The 26,609-nt window shown below is 45.7% G+C and overlaps 2 protein-coding genes across 2 annotated transcripts; both read left to right on the top strand.

Moving 5' to 3' along the window:
- Nucleotides 1-4,724: 4,724 nt before the first annotated feature.
- On the top strand, nucleotides 4,725-5,336 carry LOC107045638. The gene has a single exon (XM_015267960.1). It carries the CDS (start codon nucleotides 4,725-4,727, stop codon nucleotides 5,334-5,336), a length of 612 nt encoding a protein of 203 aa, XP_015123446.1.
- Nucleotides 5,337-10,511: 5,175 nt separating this feature from the next.
- Nucleotides 10,512-11,483, top strand: LOC107045639. The gene has a single exon (XM_015267961.1). The coding sequence runs from the start codon at nucleotides 10,512-10,514 to the stop codon at nucleotides 11,481-11,483; it is 972 nt and encodes a 323-aa protein (XP_015123447.1).
- The last annotated feature ends 15,126 nt before the right edge of the window (nucleotides 11,484-26,609 follow it).

Below are 26,609 nucleotides of genomic sequence, written 5' to 3' on the forward strand. Positions count from 1 at the left end.
AAAGTTGCTCGTTGCGTCCCAGGCTACCAGCGATGACAGCATTGCTTCCACCAAATTTTCTGGTAAGACCTTCCCCTTCCCAGCTAAGACTCCCAATTATTTCGGATCCCGCTGAAGTGGAAGCATACAAAAAACTCATGCTCCGCATTCTCGTCCACTCCTATGCAAATGGGGCACTCCGAGGAATCTTCATATTTATATTTATGAAGATAAGCCCGGAAGCACCCGTGTCCTGGAAGCATTTGGCACGGATAGTAGTTAACCTCTCCATGATTTCGACGTACCCAGGCAGCCACATGTAGAATCCGGCGATGAGTCCAACTCCCTTTGGTAGAGTTGTCCCACTTCAGCTACCATCGGCTCAAGCTGTTTCGTTTCGGTTGTGTCACCAGTTCTTCGGGGCTAAGCGTTTCTGATCCCTTCCGCTGGTACAGCGATCTTCGCTCCTCTGCTAGTACCTCTATCGGTAACATTCCTGCGATGACACACACTGAGTCATCAGACACCGTCCGGTATGCACTCGCGACTCTGAGGGCACTCAGCCGATAGACTGGTGCGATCCTATCCTGTGCTTCTTGCAGCTGGAGTACGTCAACCCAAATGGGGATGCCATATGTGAGCATCGACGTAACCACTGAAGACAATAGCGATCGTCTTCCTTGCTTTGGCCTTCCTATGCTGGGCATGAGGCACGATAAGGTGGCTTTAACTCCCGATGCCTTGGCACACACGTACTCCACTTGTTGCTTGAAGTTTAGTCAGGCGTCGATCATCACCCCCAGGTATGGAATGAATGCCTGCCAAGTGATTTCAGAAGCCTGGAGTAGGCTTCTTGCTGAGGTGGAAGGCGATCCATGGGGTGAAGCATATAAGGGGGTAATGATGCGCCTCAACAGTATACCGATGCTATCACCAACGTGCCCGCTACTACCGAAGAAAATCGTCACGGTGTTACTCCCGCAACAACCAGAATTGCATCGTACTGGCGAGCAAGGAGAAGAGATGATGGTCCCACCAATCACCAAAGAAGAGTTAATGGAAGCCTGCAATAGAGTGGGTAATATCAAGGCCCCTGGTTTGGATGGAGTCCCCAATATCGCGCTAAAGTCAGCTATTCACGCGATGCCGGAGCTGTTCTTGGACGTATATAATGAGTGTCTAAGGGAGGGCACCTTCTCTGCCATGTGGAAGCAGCAGAGACTAGTACTACTCCCAAAACGGAAAAAACCACCGGAAGACGCCTCATCATACCGTCCCCTCTGCATGCTCGATACCGCTGGTAGGATGCTCGAGCGCATCGTCCACCGAAGAATAGAAACTGCAGTTGAACGTCTGTTAGCCGACAACCAATATGGGTTTCGGAAGGGCGATCCACATTAGATGCTATAAACCTTGTTGTTGACACCGCCAGCGACGCGATCTCGGGGAAAAGATGGCTCAATGGTACCAAGAAATACTGCTTGGTAGCGACGCTGGACATCAAGAATGCCTTCAACTCGGTCAGGTGGGACCGTATCACGGAGGCGCTCGCGAAGTTCAACGTACCGGGATACTTGCGGAGAATGATCGACAGTTACTTCACCGGAAGAATCCTCAAGTACGACACGGAGTGTGGCAAGGCTCAGTATTGGGGCCCTTATTGTGGACCATTATGTATGACCGGCTGCTGAAGCTGATAATGCCACGACATACCAAACTCGTGGCATTTGTAGATGATGTGGCCGTAGTCATTGTGAGCAAATACCTGGAGGAGATTAACTTCACTTTCGACACGACCTTCGATGTGATCCGCCGCTGGTTGGACACTGTTGGTTTGAAACTGGCGGAACCTAACGCAGAAGCCGTTCTGATCACAGTAGAAAGAAAAGTGAGACAATCACGCTACAGGTCGGGCCTTCCGAAATCGGTTGGCAGGGCATTCATCCGATACCTGGGGGTGATGATCGACGCCTGACTAAACTTCAAGCAGTAAGTGGAGCACGTGTGTGCAAAGGCATCGGGAGTTAGAGCCACCTTATCGTGCCTTATGCCCAACATAGGAGGGCCAAAGCAAGGAAGACGAGCGCTATTGTCTTCAGTGGTTACGTCGGTGCTCACATATGGCATCCCCATTTGGGCTGACGTACTCCAGCTGCAAGAAGCGCGGGATAGGATCGCACCAGTCTATCGACTGAGTGCCCTCAGAGTCGCGAGCGCATACCGGACGGTGTCCGAAGACGCAGTGTGTGTCATCGCAGGAATGTTACCAATAGAGGTACTAGCAGAGGAGCGAAGATCGCTGTACCAGCGGAAGGGATCAGAAACGCTGAGCCCCGAAGAACTGGTGACACAACCGAGACGAAACAGCTTGAGCCGATGGCAGCTGAAGTGGGACAACTCTACCAAAGGGAGTTGGACTTATCGCCGGATTCCACATGTGGCTGCCTGGGTACGTCGAAATCATGGAGAAGTTAACTACTATCCGTGCCAAATGCTTCCAGGACACGGGTGCTTCCGGGCTTATCTTCATAAATATAAATATGAAGATTCCTCGGAGTGCCCCATTTGCATAGGAGTGGACGAGAATCCGGAGCATGTTTTTTGTATGCCCCCGCTTCAGCGGGATCCGAAATAATTGGGTGTCTTAGCTGGGAAGGGGAAAGTCTTACCAGAAAATTTGGTGGAAGCAATGCTGTCATCGCTGGCAGCCTGGGACGCAACGAGCAACTTTGCAGCAGTGGTCATGAAGGAGCTCAGAGGTGAGGAACGTAAGCGCAAAGTTGCAGATTAAGGTACTTCCGCAGAAAGTATACTTGGTGAAAATTTCGAAATGGTATAAAGGCGCAATATTTGGATCATATATTGTTGACCACATTAAAAAGATATTCCCAAAATTTCAAGTCCCTGGTCCACCCCATTTTTGAAATATGCATCGCCAAACATTCAATTTTTGTGTTTTTTCCATTTTTGACGATGTATATCTCGAAAATGGGGTGGACAAAGTACTTGAAATTTTGGAAATAGTTTTTGAATGTGCTCAACAACATATGATCCAAATATTGCGTCTTTATACCATTTCGAAATTTTCACCAAGTATACTTACTGCGGAAGTTCCTTAAACGAGGAATCTATTGGAACCTCTTTCCCGCACCCAATATCTTAGCGGGACAGGGGGACGTATATTGGATGAAATCAATGTGGAGGAGCTAATCGCTGAGACCTCCCTCGCGAAGTAATACCTAACGGTTGTGCCGCGAGGGATTAAAATGTTAATGAATTTGTTTGATTGGAGCTTAGTCGGTATTGGTCCTTGTGATCGGAGCCTGACATATCCCAGTTGTCGGAGAAAATCTCGTATTCTCTCCCTCAAGTGGGGATGCGTAAATGCATTCTCTCAACAGATATAAAAAATACACCACACCATTCACACACACACACACACCACGGATCCTTTCGGCGAGGAACGCCTTTACCCTCCGAGAGTTTTCGCAGGTTGGAAGGTCCTGCAACGTGGCGCGTCCCCAGGTGGTGGATGGGGGAATGCTCGATATTCTGAACTGCCGTTCAGAATATAGGGTACCGACTAAATAAAATACGTCGGCGCGAACCAACACCTTCCGAGAAACCCAACTCTAAAAGCGGTGTGCAGGGTGGGCTCCCTAAAACACCCCCGGGTCAGGCTCCCGATAACAGGTAGTACAAAAATGATGAGTGATGAAAAAATTGAAAGTTCCCATGCGGGTAGCCTTAACAAGGAGAATCCCGCCATCAGTTCTGATGCCGGCTCCATGGATTATGGGAGGAGCCAATCATCACATTATGCAAAGGTAGACTACTTGGCCTCAGATGCTACAAGTGGAGAAGAGGCTCAGCCTCAAGGGGTGACAAAGTTCACCGTACCGCATGAGTACACCTTGATCCCACATCCCACGAGTGTGGTGCAGGTGCCGACTCAGCACGAGATCGATCTCACCGTCTCAAATGAAGTAGCAAGACGTAAACAAGAATGGGATCGCCACGAGAAGCTCATCGCAGATCTTTTGTCCCAGTTGATGGACAAAAATAGGCGAACAATAAATGAGAATATTCGCCAGATGGCTAGGAGCGTTCAGGCTTCTACTAGGCGACTTAGGTCGTTGCATGAACGTCTGCCAGAACAAGTGCCGCCGAAGAAAGTGAAATCCGACAAACCAGCATTGAAAAATGCTGAGATTAGGGAACGGACTATGAAGGATGCAGGGTCGCAAGGAGGGTCACAAGACCAGAACCGGAAAGACACTGGAGGAAATAAGAAGAGAAATCGGGAATCACCTGGAACGTATTCCGATTCGCTCAAAAGGTCCAAGAAAGATAAGACTCCAAGTCCACCCGAGCGGCTCACGTCACCGCGCCAGGAGGAGGGGACAAAAAGGAATGAACCTAGCATGAAGGATCGTGCTAGAGGCGAGCGAACCAAGGGCGAGACCAATCAAGGCAGGTTCAACAAGGATGAAGCCAGTGAAGACCAGGGCTGGCAGAAGTGGAAGCGACGAAGGGAGAAAGGTGACTCGGCTCCTAAGACGCTACGGGGAAACCCGAACACGAAGCAGACTCAGAAGAAGTTGGCGGCTAGGCCAAAAGCGCTGATCATTTGACACAAGAAGAAGGAGAACTACTCGGACCCCCTTAAGCGAGTGAAGAAAGGCAGTGCTTGTGAGAAGGCTAGTGATTGCGTCGAGAGAATCAGACGTACGACCACTGGAGACATGCTGATTATTCTGAGCAAGAAGAAGGCGGATGAAGCCTCCCAGCTACGATCAGCGATTGTCGCACTCCTAGGAAGTGAAGCCGAAGTGCTAAGCAAGGAACCTATGGAAGATCTCGAGATCAAAGACCTCGATGAAGAGACATCGAAGGAGGACGTTCTCGTTGCTCTTCAGAAAGAAGTGGGTGCGAAGTGCGAGATTGGTCTGGAGGCCATAAAATCGCTGCGGAAAGCCTATGGAGGGACTCAAACTGCTTCAGTGACACTCACGGCAGCTGCTGTCACGAAAATTCTGGGGGAACAGGAGATCGGGAAGAAGATAAAGATTGGCTGGGTCAACTGCCGGGTACGGAGAGTGCAGAGACCGATCAAGTGCTTCAGGTGTTGGCAATACGGACACCTCGCTACAAAATGCACGAGCGTTGTGGATCGCTCGAAGCTCTGTACGAGGTTTGCAGGAGATGGCCACAAAGCCAAGGACTGCGAGAAAGAACCGCAATGCGCCCTTTGCATTGACAAAGGCAATAAGGAGAATAGTGCACATGTTGCTGGTAGCAATAGATGCCCAGCCTATACCGCGGCACTCCAGAAGCTCACCAGCAAAAGGCGATAAGGGGAGGAAGATCTGCAAGGTGTTACAGCTCAACCTCAACCACTGTGGGGACGCACATGATTTGCTTATGCAAACGGTGCGAGAGCTGAAGATTGACCTGGCTATGATTTCGGAGCCGTACCGACACCTCGGCACCCAATCCTGGGTTACTGATGCCAATGGCGGGGCAATAATCTGGGCTTGTGGGAACAGGCCTTTTCAAGACACCGGAAGCAGGAACGGCTACGTGAAGGCGAAGATCGATGGAATTCACGTCTACAGCTGTTATGCCCCACCGAGTCTCAGCATCGATGAGTTCACAGACTTCCTGGACAGGCTGACTGTGGATGCCAAGCAACACTTTCCCGTGGTGATAGCTGGTGACTTCAATGCCTGGGCAGTTGACTGGGGTAGCCAGGTGACAAACGTTAAGGGTCAAGCTGTTCTGGAAGCCATGTCCACTTTGGACGTGATCTTGCTGAATAGAGGAGATGAACCAACCTTCATGCGGGGAGGCGAGCTCAATTGTGGATCTTACCTTCGTGAGTGGTGCTCTCGCTAAGAGAAACTACTCATGGAGAGTAGCTGATATATATACGGCTAGTGACCACCGAGCCATACTTTGGGAGATATGTTCCAACCAGAAGGTCGCATCAACAGCCAAGAAGACCAACAGCGTTGGCTGGAGAGTGAGCACTTTCGACCCAGGCTCATTTGCGGTGGCATTAGATGACCATCCAATCGCTGGTACAGATGCGACTTCGAAGGCGCAGAGCATCAGGAGGAAGGTGAGTAAAGCCTGCGACGCCACAATGACGAGAAAGCGGACCACGAATCGACATCCACCAGTGTATTGGTGGAATGAGACCATCGCTGTGCTACGGAAGGAGTGCAACGCAGCCAGGAGGTCATCTCAGCGTGGTAGGAAAAGTCCCAACTTCATGGAGTTCGAGATGAAGTACAAGAATGCACGGCGAAAGCTCAGCAAAGCCATCAAGCATAGCCGGAGGCAATGCTGGAGCGAGCTCCTTAGCGAGGTGGAGACCGACCCATGGGGGAGGCCCTACAGGGTGGTGATGACACAACTCAAGAGTCAATCAATGCCATCACCATCGTGTCCGGTGCTCCTGAACAGAATTATGGAGACGCTGTTCCCAAGTCAACCGGAATTTCGCCGCAACTCTGAACAATGGGAAGGAGAAATTGTCCCGGAGATCACCAGGGAAGAGCTGATGGAGGCCTGCAAAAGAGTGGGAAACTCCAAAGCTCCAGGGCTGGACGGAATCCCGAACATCGCGTTGAAGCTGGCCATTAACACGATGCCAGAGCAGTTCCTGGATGTTTACAACGAGTGCCTCAGAGAGGGCATCTTTCCTGCCATGTGGAAGCAGCAGAGGTTGGTACTGCTTCCAAAAGGGAATGAACCACCGGACGAACCTTCATCTTACCGTCCCCTCTGGATGCTCGATACTGCTGGCAAGATTCTCGAGCGTATCATCCACCAGACGATAGAAGCTGCCGTGGAACCCGCGCTTGCTGGGAATCAATATGGTTTTCGGAAAAGCCGGTCCACACTTGATGCCATCAACCTTGTCGTCGAAACCGCTAGGAAAGCGATTGAAGGGGAACGATGGTTGAATGGCACTAAGGAGTATTGCTTGGTGGTGACTCTGGACATCAAGAACGCCTTCAATTCAGCTAGGTGGGACTGCATCATGGAGGCTCTTGCCAAACTGGACGTGCCGGGCTACTTGCGGAGGATGGTCAGTAGCTATTTCAGCAAAAGGGTCCTCATGTATGATACCGAGACTGGGCCTGAAAAGTACAAAGTGACAGGAGTACCCCAAGGTTCAGTCCTGGGTCCCCTCCTGTGGAACATCATGTACGACGGGCTGCTGAAGCTGAAACTGCCCTCGCGGACTAAGCTTGTGGCATTTGCAGACGACGTGGCTGTGGTCATCATCAGGAAACACCTGGAGGACATGAAGCGTGTTTTCAGCATAACGTTCGAGACGATCCGCTGCTGGATGGATTCTGTTGGACTGAGCCTAGCGGAACAGAAGACGGAAGCCGTATTGATCATCAGCACGAAGAAGATCGAGACGATCACGCTGCAAGTCGGGTCTTGTGAAATCACCTCCCAGCCATTCATCCGATACCTGGGGGTGATGATCGATGCACGACTGAATTTCAAGCAGCAAGCTGAGCACGTGGGGACCAAGGCATCTGGTGTGAGATCCACCTTATCACGCCTCATGCCAAACATCGGGGGACCCAAGCAGAGGAGACGAGCACTACTGTCCTCAGTGATTACTTCCGTGCTCACATATGCCATCCCCATCTGGGGAACTGTCCTACAACTACAGGAAGCACGACGTAAGATCGCACCAGTCTATCGACTCAGTGCCCTTAGAGTCGCAAGTGCATATCGGACGGTTTCTGAGGACGCAGTGTGTGTCATCGCAGGAATGTTGCCGATCGAGATTTTGGCTGAGGAGCGGAAAGTTCTGTATGAGTGTAGAAGATCCGAAGTGCTGAGTCCCGAGGAGTTGACGTCTGAAGAAAGGCGAAACAGCCTAAGGCGATGGCAGCTGAAGTGGGACAACTCCACCAAGGGGAGATGGACTCACCGCCTGATCCCTAAAGTGGATGTCTGGCTAAATCGCGGACACGGGGAGGTGAACTACTACCTGACGCAGATGCTTTCTGGGCACGGATGCTTTAGAGCGTACCTTCATCAATTCAAGCATGAAGATTCCTCGAAATGTCCGACCTGCCCGGAAGTGGATGAAGATGCGAAGCATGTGTTCTTCGCATGCCCGCGTTTCAGTGAGACCAGACATATCTGGGTGTCTACACTGAAAATGGAAGTACTGCCTCAAAATCTAATGGATGTTCTACTAGCTTCGCAGGCAGCTTGGGATGCAACGAGTCACTTTGCGGCTGTAGTCATAAAAGAGCTCAGGAAAGAGGAACGCGAGCGCAAGGCTGCAACAGGCGGAAAACCTATTGGAACCTCCTATCTACACCCAACATCTTCGTAGACTAGGAGGACGTACATAAGGTTGAAATGAGGAAGAGCAAACAGCTGAGACCTCCCTCGCGAAGTAATACTTAACGGTGGTGCCGCGAGGGGAAGGAAAGGTTAAAGACACCACCCGTCTGAAGTGTGTTAGTGCGTAAAGAACATTTTTCCGTTCATGAAGCCAAAAAAAAAAAAAAAAAACACATGAAGAACAAGAAGGAGAAAAAGAGGCAGGCCGGACAGCTCCATCCACAGCTGCCTCCCAAAAAGATGAAAAAAAAAAGAAATAGGAGAGAGCTACTCGGAAACCAGTGATGCGACCTGATACGCTTATTATACGCCGCAAGGACAAGGAGAAGTACTCCGATATACTTCGTCGGGTGAAGAAGGATGTTCCCTCCGAGGACGCTGTCGGTTGTGTCGAGAAGATCCGCCGTACAGCAACTGGGGATATGCTGATCATCCTTAGCAGAAAGACGACTGACGGAGCACCCAAGCTGCGTACGGTCATCGTCAATCTCCTTGGAGATGAGGCTGAGGTGCTCAGTAAGGGGCAACAAGAAGATCTCGAGATCAAAGATCTTGACGAAACTACATCGAAGGAGGAGGTCATCGAAGCTCTAAAAGTAGCAGTTGAGGAGGAAAACGAGATTCAAGCGGATGCGATCAAGTCCCTTCGTAAAGCTTATGGAGGTACCCAGACTGCCTCAGTGAGACTCACAGCTACGACAGCGAAGAAGATCCTGGGGGAGCACGGGAAGATTAAAATAGACTGGGTCAGTTGCCGAGTGAGAAGAGTGGAGAGGCCATTAAAGTACTTCAAGTGCTGGCACTATGGCCATCTCGCCACCAAATGCAAGAGTGGAGTCGATCGGTCTAATATCTGCATCAAATGCGCTAAGCCGGGCCACACCGTTGCTGCTGCAAAAAGGAACCCAATTGTGCCCTGTGCACTGAGAAAGGGAACACGAAGAACTGCACTCATATTGCTGGCAATACCAGATGCCCAGTTTATCAGGAGGCGCTACAGAAATTAAACAACAAACGACGATGAAGGTGTTACAGCTCAACCTCAACCATTGCGAGGCCGCACACGACCTGCTGATGCAAACGGTGCGAGAGCTGAAACCTGGCCTGGTTATGATCTCGGAGCCATACCGACATCTTGGCACCCAATCCTAGATTACTGACGCCAGCAAGAAGGCTGTAATCTGGGCTTGTAGAAATCAGTCATTTCAAAGTATCACCGGCGAGGGTATACGTAATGGGTTTGTGAAGGCTAGGGTTGGCGGAATTTACTTCTACAGCTGTTATGCCCCACCGAGCCTCCCCTTAGACGAATTCACCGACTTCCTCAGGGCCTATTCTCGAAATATTTCCGTGCACGGAAGTGACTTCGTAGACGAATTGCGTATAGGAATCATATAGGCGTTCCGTCAATGGAGTCGATTCCGCGCACGGAAATATTTCGAGAATAGGCCCCCTGAACGAACTGACCGAGGATGCGAAGCGGCACTTTCCCGTGGCAATGTTAAATGAGCGTCAGATGGCGCTGCCACACAAAAAAATGGCGGACGTGAAATCTACCCAATTTTCCCACTCGAATGAAACATGGCGGCAGTGAAATGTCATTGACAACACATTTTTGTTAGGAATTATCCAAAAAAGGTTTTAGCATGCCCTCAAATAAGTTATACCAATTTGTACATTGATTTCATGAGGAGTCTCATGAATTGCTGAAGACTTGACACACCAGGCAGAGATTGTTCGTCTGTTCTCAGTCTTCTTAGTGACCCCAATGTGAAATATGAAATCAGACGTGACAATTCTATCACCTTCGACACAGGCTCGTTCATTTTCCGCTCTGGACACATCCCTAACAGAGTTAAATATATCCTCCAAATTTAATTCCAATAAGTCGCTCATATTAATAATTATTAATAATTATACGATTTGAAGGCCCTCACGTCACGTATACTTATAACCTAGAATAATTTATGGTTTGTTTACTAAAATATTTGAATCGATACATTTTAGATCCGCCATTTTTGTGTTCATCAGCGCCATCTGGCGCTCATTTGACATCGCGAATAGCTGGGGATTTTAACGCCTGGGCAGTTCACTGGGGAAGTAGGGAGACGAATCCCAGAGGGCAAGCCATACTGGAAGCCATGGTAGCGTTGGACGTGGTTTTGCTGAAGAGCGGCGACGAACCGACTTTCATGAGAGGAGATGCGACATCGATTGTGGACCTTACATTCATGAGTAGCACTCTTGCAAAGGAGAACTGCTCATGGAGAGTAACGAACATTGAGACGGCAAGTGACCACTGCGCGATTCCGTGGCAGGCAAATATTGACCAGAGAACCGCCCTAACACCAAAGAAGACCAACGGCATTGGCTGGAGGGNTAATTACACTGTTGACATGACCTTTGAAACGATCCGCTGTTGGATGGACACAGTGGGCCTGAAGCTGGCGGAACACAAGACAGAGGCGGTGTTGATCACCAGCAGAGAGGAAATAGAGACGATATCGCTGCAGGTCGTGTCCTGTGAAATTACCTCCCAGCCGTACATACGATGNGTTGATCCTAGCTCCTTTTCAGCAGCGTTGGACGATCGCCCGATCAGTGGTAGCAATGCCACTGAGAAGCTACAAAATGTCATGAGAAGACTGACGGAAGTTTGCGATGCAATCATGACCAGAAAGCGGGCCACAAATCGGCACCCACCGGTGTACTGGTGGAATGAAACCATTGCCACCCTGCGAAAAGAGTGTAATGCAGCGCGGAGACGGTCGCAGCGTGGCCGCAAGAAGCCGAATTCCGAGGAGTTGCANGAGGAAATAGAGACGATATCGCTGCAGGTCGTGTCCTGTGAAATTACCTCCCAGCCGTACATACGATGTGATGGGTTGATGATTGATGCTCAACTCAATTTTAAGCAGCAAACCGAGCACGTGGGTGCCAAGGCGTCTGCAGNTAGTACAAAGCAATCTTGGAGGGAACCCCTTGCTGATGTGGAAAGCGATACGTGGGGTGGACCATACAAGGAGGTAATGTCGAGACTGAATAGTCAGCCAATGCCGTCACCAACGTATCCTGTGCTGATGGAAAAAATCGTCACGGTGTTGTTCCCGTAACAGCCAGAACTTCATCGCACAGACGAAAAATGGAAAGAGATGATTATTCCACCAATCACCAAGCAAGCACTGATGGAAGCCTGCAATAGGGTGGGTAACACCAAGGCCCCTGGTCTGGATGGAATCCCCAACATCGCCTTGAAGACAGCTATCCACGCGATGCCGGAGATGTTTTTGGACGTATACAACGAGTGCCTAAGGGAGGACTCCTTCCCTGCCATGTGGAAGCAGCAGAGACTTGTACTACTCCCGAAAGGGAAAAAACCACCGGACGATCCGTCATCATACCGTCCACTCTGCATGCTCGATACCGCTGGCAAGATCCTCGAGCGTATTGTCCACCAACGTATAGAAACAGCAGTCGAACCCTTGTTGGCGGACAACCAATATGGGTTCCGGAAAGGCAGGTCCACTCTGGATGCGATCAGCCTGGTCGTCGACATTGCCAAGAACACGATCTCAGAAAAGAGATGGCTAAATGGCATGAAGAAGTATTGCCTAGTAGCGACACTAGACATCAAGAATGCTTTCAACTCGGCCAGGTGGGACCGTATCATGGAGGCTCTTGAGAATTTCAATGTACCGGAATACTTGCGGAGAATGGTAGACAGCTACTTCACTGGAAGAGTCTTCAAGTACGACACGGAGAGTGGTCGTGAGGAGTATAGAGTAACCGCAGGAGTACCTCAAGGCTCAGTATTAGGTCCCCTATTGTGGAATATCATGTATGACGGGTTGCTGAAACTGGGATTGTCGCGGGAAACTAAACTCGTGGCATTTGCAGATGACGTGGCTGTAGTCATTGTGGGCAAATTCATGGAGCAGATTAATTACACTGTTGACATGACCTTTGAAACGATCCGCTGTTGGATGGACACAGTGGGCCTGAAGCTGGCGGAACACAAGACAGAGGCGGTGTTGATCACCAGCAGAGAGGAAATAGAGACGATATCGCTGCAGGTCGTGTCCTGTGAAATTACCTCCCAGCCGTACATACGATGTGATGGGTTGATGATTGATGCTCAACTCAATTTTAAGCAGCAAACCGAGCACGTGGGTGCCAAGGCGTCTGCAGTCGGATCTACTGTATCGCGCCTCGCACGGTGTCCGAGGATGAAGTATGCGTCATTTCCGGTATGTTACCTATTAAGGTATTGGCCGAAGAGCGAAGGTTTCTGTAACGACGCAAGAAATCGGAAACCCAAAGCACAGCAGAGCTCAGCGCAGACGAGAAGCGTAGAAGCTTACAACGATGGCAGCGAAAGTGGCACGCCTTTACCAAGGGCAGATGGACTCATCGCCTGATCCCACAGTTGGCCGTCTGGGTAAGTCGAAAAAACGGAGAGGTCAATTATTACCTGGCACAAATGTTTTCAGGACACGGATGTTTCCGGGCGTATCTTCACAAATACAAACATGAAGATTCTCCGGAGTGCCTATTTTGCACAGGAGTCGCCGAAGATGCAGAGCATGTATTCTTTACATACCCCCGCTTCAATGAGATCCGAAATACGTGGGAGTCCGACCTGGGAAGGGAGGTCAAACTTGAGAGCCTGGTGGACGCAATGCTGTCATCAAAGGCAGCCTGGGACACGACGTGTAACTTTGCGGCCGAGATCATGAAGAAGCTCAGAAATGAGGAACGAAAGCGCAATGCTGCACTATAGGTGAGAAATGTTATTGGAACCTCCAAATCACGCAGAACATCTTAGCGGGATGGGGGACGTACATCAGATGAAAAAACGTGGAGGAGCTGACAGCTGAGACCTCCCTCGCGAAGTAATACTTTACGGTAGTGCCGCGAGGGGATGAAAGGTTAGTGGAAATATGTCTGACTGGAGTTTAGTCGGTATTGACAGTGTTTGTCCGAGTCCGACACTCATTTGACGGAGGGATCCTGCTGTCCCCTCCCTCAAGTGGTCGTGCGTAACTGCATTCTCCCAACAGACAAAAAAAACACACACACGGAGCGCATCGTCCACCGAAGGATAGAAGCAGCGGTCGAACCGTTATTAACTGACAACCAATATGGGTTCCGAAAAGGCCGATCCACCGTAGACGCTATCAACCTGGTCGTCAATGGTCGAATGGTACAAAGAAGTACTGCTTGGTAGTCACGCTAGATATCAAGAATGCTTTCAACTCGGCCAAATGGGATCGTATTATCGAGGCATTGGTGAAGTTCAATGTGACGGGATATTTGCAGAGAATGGTCGGCAGCTATTTCACTGGAAGAGTCCTTAAATACGACACGGAGTGTGGTTCCAAAGAGTACCCTCTCACCGGAGGTGTACCGCAAGGTTCTGTATTGGGTCCTCTGTTGTGGAACATCATGTATGACGGGCTACTGAGGTTGGAATTGCCGCGGAATACTAAACTCCTGGCATTTGCAGATGGCGTGGCTGTACTCATTATGGGCAAATACCTGGAGGAGACTGAACTCAATTTTGACACAACCTTCGAGACGATCCGCCGCTGGATGGACAGAGTAGGCCTGAAACTGGTGGAACACAAGACAGAGGCCGTGCTGATTACCAGCAGAAAGAAAACCGAGACAATGATGCTGCAGGTCGGGTTCTGTGAAATTACCTCTCAGCCGTTCATCCGATACCTGGGGGTGATGATCGATGCCCGACTCAATTTCAAGCAGCAAGCGGAGCACGTGGGTGCCAAGGCGTCTGGAGTTGGATCCACCTTATCACGTGTCATGCCCAACATTGGAGGCCCCAAGCAAAGAAGACGGGCACTGCTGTCTTCAGTGGTTGTCGGTGCTCACATATGGTATTTCCATTTGGGCTGACGTACTCAAGCTGCAAGAAGCGCAGCGTAGGATCGCATCAGTCTATCGGCTGAGTGCCCTCAGAGTTGTGAGTGCATACCGGACGGTGTCGGAGGACGCAGTGTTTGTCATCATAGGAATGTTACCAATAGAGGTACTAGCTGAGGAGCGAAGATCCCTGTATCAGCGGAAGAGATCTAAAGAGCTAAGTCCCGAAGAACTGGCGATAGAGGAGAGGCGAAACAGCTTGAAACGATGGCTGCTGAAGTGGGAAAATTCCACCAAAGGGAGATGGACTCATCGTCTGATCCCGAAGGTGGATGTCTGGCTCAATCGCGACCATGGAGAAGTCAATTATTATCTCACACAGATACTGTCGGGACATGGGTGCTTCCGGACCTATCTTCATAAATTCAAACATGAGGATTCCCCGACCTGCATAGGAGTGGATGAGGACGCGGAGCACGTGTTTTTTTACATATCCACACTTCAGTCGGAAGGCGGGTCTTGCCTGCGAATGTAATGGAAGTTGTGCTGTCATCGCAGGCAGCGTGGGACATAAGGAGCAACTTCGCGGCCCAAGTCATGAAGGAGCTCAGAAATGAGGAGCGCAAGCGCAAAACTGCAAAATAGATGCAAAACCTATTGGAAACTTCTACCCTGACACAACATCTTAGTATGAGAGGGGAACGTACAATAGGCTTAAACAACGAAGAAGAGCAAATAGCTGAGACCTCCCTCGCGAAGTAATACTTAACGGTAGTGCCGCAAAGGAAAGTAGGGCGGACGAATTCCCGGGGTCAAGTGGTTTTAGTGGGTGAGGGCCCAACACAGGGTGTGACAGTAACCGCCATGTTACTGTCCACTATCGTGCGATTAGGTACATTGTGCCTCAAGACCCCGGAGGAAAAAAAACACCACACACACACATACCTGTGCCTATAAAATGCAAGAATATTATTTGAATACTACTTTTTTCTCATGATTCCTATTGAATATTTATGCCGAACAAACGAATCGGGAAGTTTTTAGTGGGCCCCGGACGGGTCACACCCACTTCAACGCACCGGCACCAACGCACCCAAATTCGGGAGGGAGCGCCCAACAATCCAGTGATTCATTACATAATTGAGACGCCACTTGTTTTGTGTAAATTCATTCTATGTTTATATCATTTATTGTACAAATAGATATAATTGAATGAAAATTAAATGGAAATATAACTGCTTATTTATTCGTGTAGTTACTTTTGTTCAATGCACCCGATATATTTATGCCTCCATTATGAATATTACGGTTGTTCGACGATACTACATCATTCACAGGTGTATTATCCATACAAAGATGGCACCACAAATATTTTCTGGGCATACTTCAAATTAAAAATGCATCCGTAAAATTAGTGGGACAATGCTAAAAAAAAATGATTTTTTTTTGCAAAATTATGGCCTTTTTATGAGTTTCGTGGTGCCAAAACAGAAAAATTTGGTGCTGGAACCCTCCCAAACATAAGGGTGAGGGTTGTAAAATGAGGGATAATTTTAAAAAATTATATGCCATAATTATGTGCTCTTTACGTGCTTCCGATTAGTGAGAGGGCAAAGGCGGAAAGGGGGCTTTTTCCCTCACACATTCCATTGTCCCTCAGTATCATTCGTAGAAATTATTGTAAATCAATCAGAATCAATCCCTAACCCCGGTGGCTTGGCGCAGTGGGTAAGTTAGTTGCTTCACATGCGAAAAGTTCCGAGTTCAAATCGCAGTCGAGTAGAATGGTGCGATCTAACCATTTGAAGTCTTGATCATCATCGCAGTATCCCCTAACCGGGTCGAAGCAATGTAAAATAACGATAGAAAAAAGAATCAATCCCTAGACACGAGTCCTCTTTTGTTCACATATTAGAGATAATTTTAAGTATGAAAAAGAAAGCGATCCCAATCCAAAGCTGATAGAGAGAAGCAAAGGTATTGTCCACGAGGGGAACACGAATCCGAGAGAGAGAGAGACTATAGGAAGGTAGCGTACGTGCGAGAGAGAGAACGGATGAGGTAACTACGCGAAATAAAAAAAAAAGGAGAGCTCACGAAAAGGTACTAATTTTTCTTATTTTCGACTGTAATTAATCGAATTACGAATTATGGAGCGCCTTTGTAATGGTTTACTTAATTCTTATGCCATTTGTAACCCATTAAAATCGGGAATCTCATTCACCGAAAAGGTAGCAAAAATGAGCTAGGGAGCTTGAATCAGCCACGTGGCTGATTTACCGGAAAGGAGCGTTTCTAACCCGGAAATGGAGGTTTTCTCCATGAAAATAGGTAGCTTACGGTCTCCAATAATTTCCAAAATAATAGGTAGCTTATTCATGAACGTAAGAGAGCTTAGATAATTTTATTGTTCTGGATTCCAACCATAAAGTAAAGATAACTAAAAAGATAGCGTCCCCATGCCCAACCGGAATCCAAAACTCAACGAACGCTAGAGAGCATTAAAACGCAAAAAAAAGGTAGTTCCCGAACAATTCAGGTAGCATCATTTTTCCTCCAGAACTCTTGTGAGTCGGAGAAATATAAAGAAATAGGTAGCATAGAATAATTACGTAGAGAGAGCGAGAAAAGGTAGCAAGCAAAAAGGTAGCAATGAAGTAGGTAGCGAATGGCATCAATCGCCGTAGCGAGACGCATAAAGCCTGAATTTTTGCACAAACGTTATGGTAGGTAGCATTATTAATATTTTGATTTATTCAGGTAGCCTAATTATTAACTAGATAATTTCAGGTAGCTTCCAGGGAGCATTTGGGTTTGTTTGAAGGATTTCCTACCCTTCAAACCATGAGTATCGGTGTTGGCGTCATTCCGAGAGGTAGCGACGCCATTCCGCGTGGTCCAACTGCTTTACCGAAAAACCGCACTATTTCACTTTTAATCACTCCTAAATAAGTACACGAGTACTTACCATGGTCTGGAGCGTTGATTTTGACTGAATTTGGATCACGGGGCCTCGATAATGACCTCGAAAGAGAACTGGTTCAGGGAGCTAGATCGACTCGTACCTCACTCTTAGTCGTCCGGGTGGATACTCTAATGGCGACTATCGCGTGTGTCCGCTCGGGCCTGTTGCATAGTGGTGGGGAGTCTGGGGGAGACTAGCCCCGTACGGTGCTGACTCGAGTGCCGGAGACGCGAACTATCGATTCCCGGGGTAATTGTGCGCGAAATATTTAAAGATTTAAATTTAAATTTTCCTAGAATTGATTCTGATTATTTTAACTGAACAAAACTGAAATTACTTGAACTCAACGTGAAACTGAGATGGCTGAGCGGATCTTCACTCCATCTACGATCGGAATAAGGTAGCTTATCTACAGAGGGCACTCTCCGGAGAGGAATTAGGACTTTACCAACGAAAACTCAAACGCAAACTTAACTAAACTAAAAGCCCAATGGCGATCCGTTTCGACGACTGGGCAATCGTCTCCACGGCCTTCCAACTGAAAGCCCTAACACTCTCGGTCAAGGGAGCGCAAGCATTTCGACTCGACCTATGTACTCACTCTATCGACAAACTAAAAGGGTTACAGAAAACACTAGGTAGCATTATCTTGTCCAAATATTCCACGGTGATATCCTGATCCTTAACCGAATTTACGTAGGGAAATCTCAAAATTACNTAGGTAACCAATTTAAGTAGTTTTCCGAACTTAAGGTAGCTCTGAAGTAGAGTTAAGGTAGCAGGTAGCTCTAATTCTCCGTATATATTTTTATATTGACAAAAAAAGTAATGGTTTATAAAATTTTACTCTCTCTCTCTCTCTCTCTCTTTCTATACATAAATACCCTGGAGTTCCGCAGGTGACGAATTCGCCTGGAATTTCGTCACAATTTATATCTTTCTCGCCTTGAATGCCGTCGATAAACTACTTAAGTAATAAATAGACCCATTTCTTTGCGATGATAATAGAGAACCCATCGCCCGGCAGGTCCGCAATAGCCATGGTGGTGTCCGGCTAACCACCCGGCGGCATCTATATCCGGTTCCGTCATGGAGCCGCAGCAGGGCCCTCCACAACCGGTCCTTTTCGGATGGTGACCATGGATCAGTTGGGAGGGGTGAACGATCCGGATCCAACGGCAACAAATCGGCTGTTAAAATGATTAAGTGGACGGAGGAACTAAAGGAGGACCTGGTGCACTGCTGGCAGGACAGTGAGCCGGCGCAGGCGCATACATGGCATGGATGTGAGATTTGTGGTGTGCAGTGCACCCTAAGTTTTCGCATTTCACACAACAACATGAGTGATCAAGCCACACGTTCGTGTCAGTAGGGGTATGATTTGCTGCTTGTTCCATGGGGGCAATTGGTTTATCATCCGCCTGGGGTACCCCCAAAGGGTGATGGTTTGCAGCCATTGGAGCTGACCCAACAAAGAAGTGAGGACTCTGAGAGGTTCTCGCGAGAACTAGAGGAAGAAGGGAGAGAGTCACTGGGAAGTTTTGTCTCCGGCGTGAGCAACTGGCATCTGAGAATGAGACTCTGGCCGTCACCCTCTCCGGAGACATTGATTTGCTCGATCTGAACTGGGCTGTGTATGATGGTGCTCTTCGTTTCAAGCCTCGAGTTCCCAGAGTGGGTACGTTTGAGGCGAAAACGCGAAGGCGCATCGCGCAACTTCAGATTAAGATCGAAGAGGCGATGAAGCAGGCATCGCGCATTCAATGTGTGATTTATTTCATCACCAGTGGTAGGGCATTTACTGCCCGCGTTCGAAAAATATCTGCGAATTTGCGCTACCATCATGACCGCCGAATACTCGGAAGTGAACACCTACTCCTCTCACGTCTATAACCTTTCATTCTCTTTACTTTTGTATATATTCTAAACGTCTTGATTAAACTGTAATTGAAATACTAATTAGATTTGTTGGTGAATTGTTACACCCAACTACCTCAATTCTTACAGGGTGGTGGGGGGGGGGGATGAAGCAGTCTTTCATATCCTCATTCGAAATAATCCCGTCTGGTAGGTGTAATGCCTTCATATTAGCTGGCCAAATGCAGAAGGCTGTCATCCTTGGGTCCCTTCGTCTACTTAGCCAGCATGATTCTTGACTGCAGTAGAGCTCACCCTCTGATCAGAGGAAGCACTATTGCTGAGCGATTAGGAGAAGTTTGTATCGCTTAGTTTGCTGGGCGGTCTTTGAGGTGAAGTCGGAGCCCTCGAGGATCGTTCAGCGATCTCATTTACGAGTAAAAAAAAATAAGAAAGTGATGAAAAGTGAATATCACGTTACGATGCCAAGAAAAGGCCATCAGTTTATTCATTTATAACGAATAACGTTATTTATTAGATTTTTCGAAGAGTCATATAAACATCTGATTCCAAAAAAAAAGGTGGAAATTGATGAGAAAATTTCTGAGAAAATTCAGATTAATTGAACTTTCCACTTAGAAAAGACCAAATTACGTTTAATAATTAAGTTCAAGTAATTTTGTGAAAGAATCATTCAAATTTGAAGTGGAGCTGTTTATTTATTGCAGTTTCTGCCTTTTAACAGCTCTTGGTATATTTGAGGTAAGTCCATTCCAAGTCCACGTCCAGGTTAAAAATCTGCATCTGGGCGATTTAAAGGATGTGCATACCCTCAGTAGATGTAAAACCCAAGATAAGTGAAATTATCTCTTTAATTTTTTGCATTTCACTGATTTTTATGAAATGAAAGAAAACGTTCAAATAAGAACTGACAAGAAACACTACCTAGGTGTCCCCCCCCCCCCCCNTATATATGTTATAGAGGACTCCAAATTAAGTCACACGTATTTTTTTTCATCTGCCTATACGCGGGTTTAGGAGGTGAAACTGCCCTCTGAAGGTGACCACCTCTCGGGGTATTTTTTCAATTGCGCCTATAAGGAGATGTTTAGGAGAATGTTTATTTATATTATCGAATGTATGGTAAGATAACAGGTAGCTAATGGAAAATAATGAAAATTGAAATTGAAATCATCCCCGAGGTGCGAAATTTGGAAGGTAAATACCCCCGTGAAGAGACATTTTTTTAATAAAAAAAAAACTATTGTTCCGAATTTCATAAAACCAATTTCATTAGACTCTCCGTGAAAAAATAAAAGATACATTTTTTGAATTTTTTTGGAACTGCAATTTAAAGACAAAAAAATTCAATTTCCTGAAATTTGCCAACTTAGAAATTTTTCTCACTATAACACATAGCTGATGGGGAATAATGCAAAAAAAATTGGAATCGGCCCCGGGGAGTAAAATTAAGAGGGTAAACTACCCCCGTGAAAAGCAGTTTCTCTCATAAAATGAAAATATTGCTCCGAGTTTCATGAAATCAAAAGGCATGAAAGAAGACAAAATGACTTTCTTCGTATTTTTTCAATTGCAATTTAAACGCACAAACATCAATTTCTTGAAATTTGCCAAATTCGAAATTTTCTGCACTCTAACACCGGGCTCGTGGAGAATAATGAAGAAAATAATTGAACTAGTTCTCCGGGGGGAGAGGTGAATTCAGGTGGCATACTAGCCCCGCAAAAAGGCTTTTTCGAATAAAAAAGAATATTGCCCAAACTTGCATGGAATTATTTCGATTTGAAAGAGCACACGAAAATACAGTGTATCTTTTTTCGAACCTTTTCGAAAACAAAATTTTTTTTGTTATAAAATGTTGGTTACTCATTCGCCTTTTACACAGTTCTTTTCAAGGAATCGTAATCATAGCATCCCCTACATTATAATGACTCAATGAAAATTTGATATTCTAATACAACAATGATCATTATCACTACTGGATGATACGGTTTCAAATAGACATTACTATTACTACTGAAGATCGGGTCACTTTTGTTTAACTTATGATGGTTTTATTTAGGTCAACTTTTATTACATTTAATATGCAGTATAATTAATATTAACGATTGTAATTTGTATAGAAATGGTATTAGTCGAAAAAATGCTGCAAATAGAGTGTTTTTTTGCACCATGAGCATCTTATTACTGCAACAATGAAGCAACCTTCAATCTCACACTGTGAATGAGAAGATTGTCGAGATGCAAAATCGACAGGATTCTCAAATTCATCCGGTTGTTTTAAAATATAACCGTTCTGAAACCAAGTAAACCGAAATAAATGTTGATACTTGGTGATGATAATTGTAACGTGACATTTTCTATGGGGGTCGAAAATGCTGGTTACATTCGCCCTTCTTCCCCTAAATCTAATTTTTAATCTCAAAATCTCGAAAGAATTAATCCAAATGGGTGCCAGGTAATGTTTCACCGGAATTACCAAACCGGACAAATATAATAAAACCTCCAAAAAAACTCAAAACATAACCGGAAAAAGGAGAGATAAATCAGATTTTTGGCGAAAGGTCACGATCCTCTTGTCGCTCAGTTTGCTAGGTTGTGGAGAGAGGGGTGGATTTCGGGTGGAAAGAGGTTATTGGGGGGTTCAAGACTCGAAATAAAACTCAGAAAACTCGAAATTCATTTTTACATGTTACCACTATTAAAACCATTCTCAACATAATACAAAAGTTCTTACAAAAAAAAGAGAGTCCCAAAGATTGAGGGAAAGCTAACAATTTTTATAATAATTATGGACTCGAAATAGATACATTATAAATATTCTGGAATGTGTCCTCGACGATTATCGATCGGTCGGATGGTTATGGAATTCAAAAATATACGCAATCACTTGGCTTATTGCCGGAATCCTTGAGAATGAGAGAGAGCCCTGTACGAGACCGCGGGAGTGAGAGAGAAGATAGCTAAACCCACCATGTGATTCCGAATTGACCCAATTCAAGAGCGTCTCGAGGCATCTCAGAGTGCCGAATACACCGCTCAATCAAAATAATTTTGATTGGTGCGGACACGCCCCCCGTAGGTGCGAACGGGGCGGAAGCCATCGAAGGAAATCGGGGAAATTAAAGCCCAATATTCAAACTATTTTTCCCTAATTACGGCTAACATTGTTAATTTTAAAAAACCATTAATTTCCAATCTGACCGAACAGCTGGACGTTCATTTAATTAGTAAGAGTTTTTGGCGCCTCCCACGGATCTGTTCTCCGCGATTCACGGAGTTAAAAGGCCAATAAAATCAAATTACTTATTATTTCGAACTCTCTTCTGAACTAAACTCTCAACCTGGCAATTCGCCGGAGACAAGGGTTGTACTTGCTCCAAACGACATTCCACTAAAAACAATAAAGTAACCAATTAATCCTCAAAAAATCCAACTTAATTTGGAGCGCCGGTATTTCAACAGGACCTAATCGATTACACGTAAGATTAACAATATGATGAACCCCATAAAAATTACCGGATGACTCTAAATATTGGCTGTTCTTCGCGCTAATCTTATGGGCCCTTCAAAAACGCGTAATTGACCGATCTCGACAAAATATAATCTACACTCAAACCCAAAAATTCCAAAACTCTAAAAATTCACCACGCCATAGCGGGAACATAAACACTATTATCCAATTGATAATCAGAAAAATCACCGGACCGTAGTGCGAAAACCTAATTTCTCTCCCGGTATCCGAAAAATGACGGACATAATTTTTCTATATTCTAAAACCATACACATCAAGGGGTTACATTTTCCCTGCGGTACCCTTTGGGATCAACATAGTTGATAATTCTTTATTTGGCGAAGTTGCTTCTTGTACCGCTTGAGGACAGTGCCCACTCCATGAATCTATTAACAGTAGATTTTTAGGTCCCACGTTTGGGAAAAACACTTCCTTTGACCAGGTTTTGAAATGCTGTAGAAAATTCAGTCCTCTTAAATAATAGTAATTGTTGTATAGAAAATATTATATGTTCTCATTTCTTGGATGTCATCTTAACTGAATTAATTTTCCCCGATTTTGAAACCATGACAAAAACATTGGATGGTCTAAAAAGGTTCCGTTCCGCGATTGGATCAAAAGTTCCAGAAGGTTCTTTTAAAACCAGGAAGCGAGGTGATAGTAATCGACCATCAGCAGAAATGGTGGGTTATATCGTGTAACTATGTGTAGTTGAGGTCAACGATGGTACCACACACGCCACTTGTTTAGCCCCTTCCTCCGCTAAAGTGCGCCTCGATTGAATTTTTAATTGGAAACCACTTTGATCCGAATTATAGATGTTTTCTAGGCCATACGTAGCAAAATAAGGCTGAACTTTCAGCAGGTATTCGTCCGTTTCTTTTTGTAAAGCTTCTCGGTTCTCCAATGTTTTCCGCGTAACGAATTTATTGATCTTACGAGATGTAATACGGTGTGACTTTTTAAAATGATGCAGCCACCAGGGTAAAGCAGTGAATGATCATTTCCGCGTCAATAGCATTTTTCATATTTTTCAATGTGTACTCCAAAATGCATTTCAACTTCTTCATATATGTCCCTCCTTTGTTCATTTGTTGCGCCCAGCGTCGCAACTGTCGCCTTGATTTCACCTTTCTAAATCGATGTGAAACAGTATTTACAGAAAGATTTTCCTTCGTTTTTGTACTTCTCCAAAATTCAACTGCCTTTCTTTTATATTCAAAGTCTACAGGTTCCGCATCTTCCAAACAACTTGCAGATGATTCTGTAGTATGTGGTTGGAATTCTTTATCTTCAATCGCCATCATTTCTATATCTTTATAGGGCTCTTCAAAATCCAAAGATGTTTCTTCAATCATTTCAACGCGATTGTATTCCTCCATGGATTGAATTAATATCCTTTGGAAGGTGTCCGCTGATTCACGTTCCTCATGATTCAAAGGCGTTTCAGCAAGATTGCGAACTTCAAATGTTGTCATGAGAAGTCTGATAACGTTAATTTGATCAACTTTCATTATGAAACGGGCACAAAATACGATACCCACTGATGGACTGTTTTCCTTGGTGGACATATGGAGACTGATTGTGATTACATGAGGAATGAGAACAGAAAACACCAACATTGTAAGCCATACATATTTATCAGCGGAATGTTATTTTTAAATAAGAGAGGTGACATTCGGTTCGATATTTTTATAACTCCCGCATACTTCTCCGATAGACTTTTGTATTACCATGTGAAGTTTCGTAATAATATGTCCCACCAAACACGTTGTCGTGTGTGACGGATATTGAAGTTGAAAGGTTTCGAAGACTAAAATGACGTATTGGCATTTATTAACATCAAGTTATGGGGACTAGTCGTGGGGGGTTATATTCTGTAGTGCAAGTTAAGATGGCAGCTAGAGTAAGTTGCTGTTCTGTCATCCTTGTTGTTATTCTTGTAGGGTTTGAAAATTAGGATCGGGTTCAGAGAGTAGATATGAATAAAGAAATTGCCCGGATGAAGAGTGGATATACTACTCGAAACGTCGGCAAAGTAGATAATTTTTGATGAGTTTGTTTTAAATTGAGTAAATTTCTGAAGACCGCATAATGGCCTGGAGGGGAAGGAGTTTTTCTAGTAATAATATGTCCTCATTAAAATCTCATTAAACACGATATAAACACCGCGGCCGCAAGGTCATCTCATTCTCATGTTATTTTCATTTCATTATATTCTACACCACTAACGATCACTGGCCAATTTTTTTCCAGGAAAGATCTAAAAAATATACACTGTATTTTCGTGTGCTCTTTCAAATCGAAATAATACCATGAAAGTTTGAGTAATATTCTTTTTTATTAGAAAAATGCCTCTTCACAGGGGTAGTATGCCCCCTGAATTCTCCTCTCCCCCGGAAAACGAGTTCCATCATTTTCTTCATTATTTTCCACGAGCTGTATGATAGAGTGCATAAAAGTTCGAATTCGGCACATTTCAAGAAATTGATCTTTTTCTTTCTTCAAATTGCAATTAGAAAGAAAATGCGAAGGAAATCATTTTATCTTCTTTCATGCCTTTCGATTTCATGAAACTCGAAGCAATATTTTTTTTCTTAATGAAAGAAATGACTTTTCACGGGGGTAGTTTACCCTCTAAATTTCTCCCCCCGGGGTCGATTCCAATTGTTTTTTCCATTATTTCCTATGAGCTATGTGTTATAATGAGAACATTTTCAAAGTTGGCACATTTCAGAAAATTGATTTTCTTTGCCTTTAAATTGCAATTCCAAAAAAATTCACAAAAAGGTATCCTGTATTTTTTCATGCAGAGTCCAATGAAATTGGTTTCATGAAATCCGGAACAGTAGTTTTTTTTTTATAAAAAAAAATGACTCTTCACGGGAGTAGTTTACCTCCCAAATTTCACACCTCGGAGATGAATTCAATTTCTATTTTCATAATTTTCCATTGTCTTCCTGTTATATTTCAAAACTTTTGCCTAAACATTGTCCTTATAGGCGCAACTGAAGAAATACCCCGAGAGGTGGTCACCTTCGGAGGGCAGAGTCACCCCCTAAACCCGCGTATAGGCGGATAAAAAAAATACGAGTTACTTAATTTTGAGTCCTCTATAACATATATAAAGTTCATCGAAATTGGGGGGGGGACGCCTACCCAGTGTTCCTTGTGAGTCAGGAGCATACGGTTCTTGATCAAGAGATGGATATAGAAAAAACTAATTTTATGTCTTGATATCGTCATTTAGAATTATCGTGAGGATACAGCTCTGAGATGATAACGAGATCGAGCTTCAACTCCCGCGCCATCTGCATAAGCAGGTCATGTGCGGCCTCACAATGGTTGAGGTTGAGTTGGAGTCCTTCGTCGCTTGTTGAGGACCTTCTGAAGTGCCTCCTTATACACTGGGCATCTGCTGCTACCAGCACTGTGGGCACAATTCTCCGTATTGCCTTTCTCAGTGCACAAGGCGCATACAGGCCTCTCCTTGCAGTTTGAAGCCTTGTGACCAGTTACTGTGGATTTGATGCAGAGTTTGGTCCGGCAACTGCACTCGTGCAATTCGTGGCGAAATGTCCGTAGTGCTAGCACTTGAAGCACTTTACCGGTCTCTCGCCCAGGATCTTCTTCGTTGTAGCTTCTGCGAGTCTCACTGAGGCAGTCTGGGTTCATATCCATATCCCTTACGGAAGGATTTGATGGTGTCCCTTCATCGTAGTCTCGTCGAGATCTTCAATCTCGAGATCTGCATGTGGCCCTTTACTGACCACCTCGGCCTCATACCCGAGGAGGTTGGCGACGGTTTTGTGTAGCTGAGAGGCGCCAGCAGTGGACTTCCTACTCATTATGATGAACCCATACACGGGCTTGGTCTATCGGGACGTCTCATTTGATTCGAGTAAGGATCTCCGAATACTTGAGCTTGTCCTCCGGTCGGATAATCAGCGCATCAGGTCTAACGGCTGGTTTCCTCTTCACCTTCTTCTTCTGGGCTGATTC

Source organism: Diachasma alloeum, unplaced genomic scaffold (assembly GCF_001412515.2).
Source record: "Diachasma alloeum isolate Michigan unplaced genomic scaffold, Dall2.0 Dall_scaffold_01033, whole genome shotgun sequence".
NCBI lineage: Eukaryota > Metazoa > Arthropoda > Insecta > Hymenoptera > Braconidae > Diachasma > Diachasma alloeum.

What these genes read in the sequence shown, in the direction of transcription:
- LOC107045638 (XM_015267960.1), top strand. Translation starts at nt 4,725, where the DNA reads ATGCTGATTATTCTGAGCAAGAAGAAGGCGGATGAAGCCTCCCAGCTA.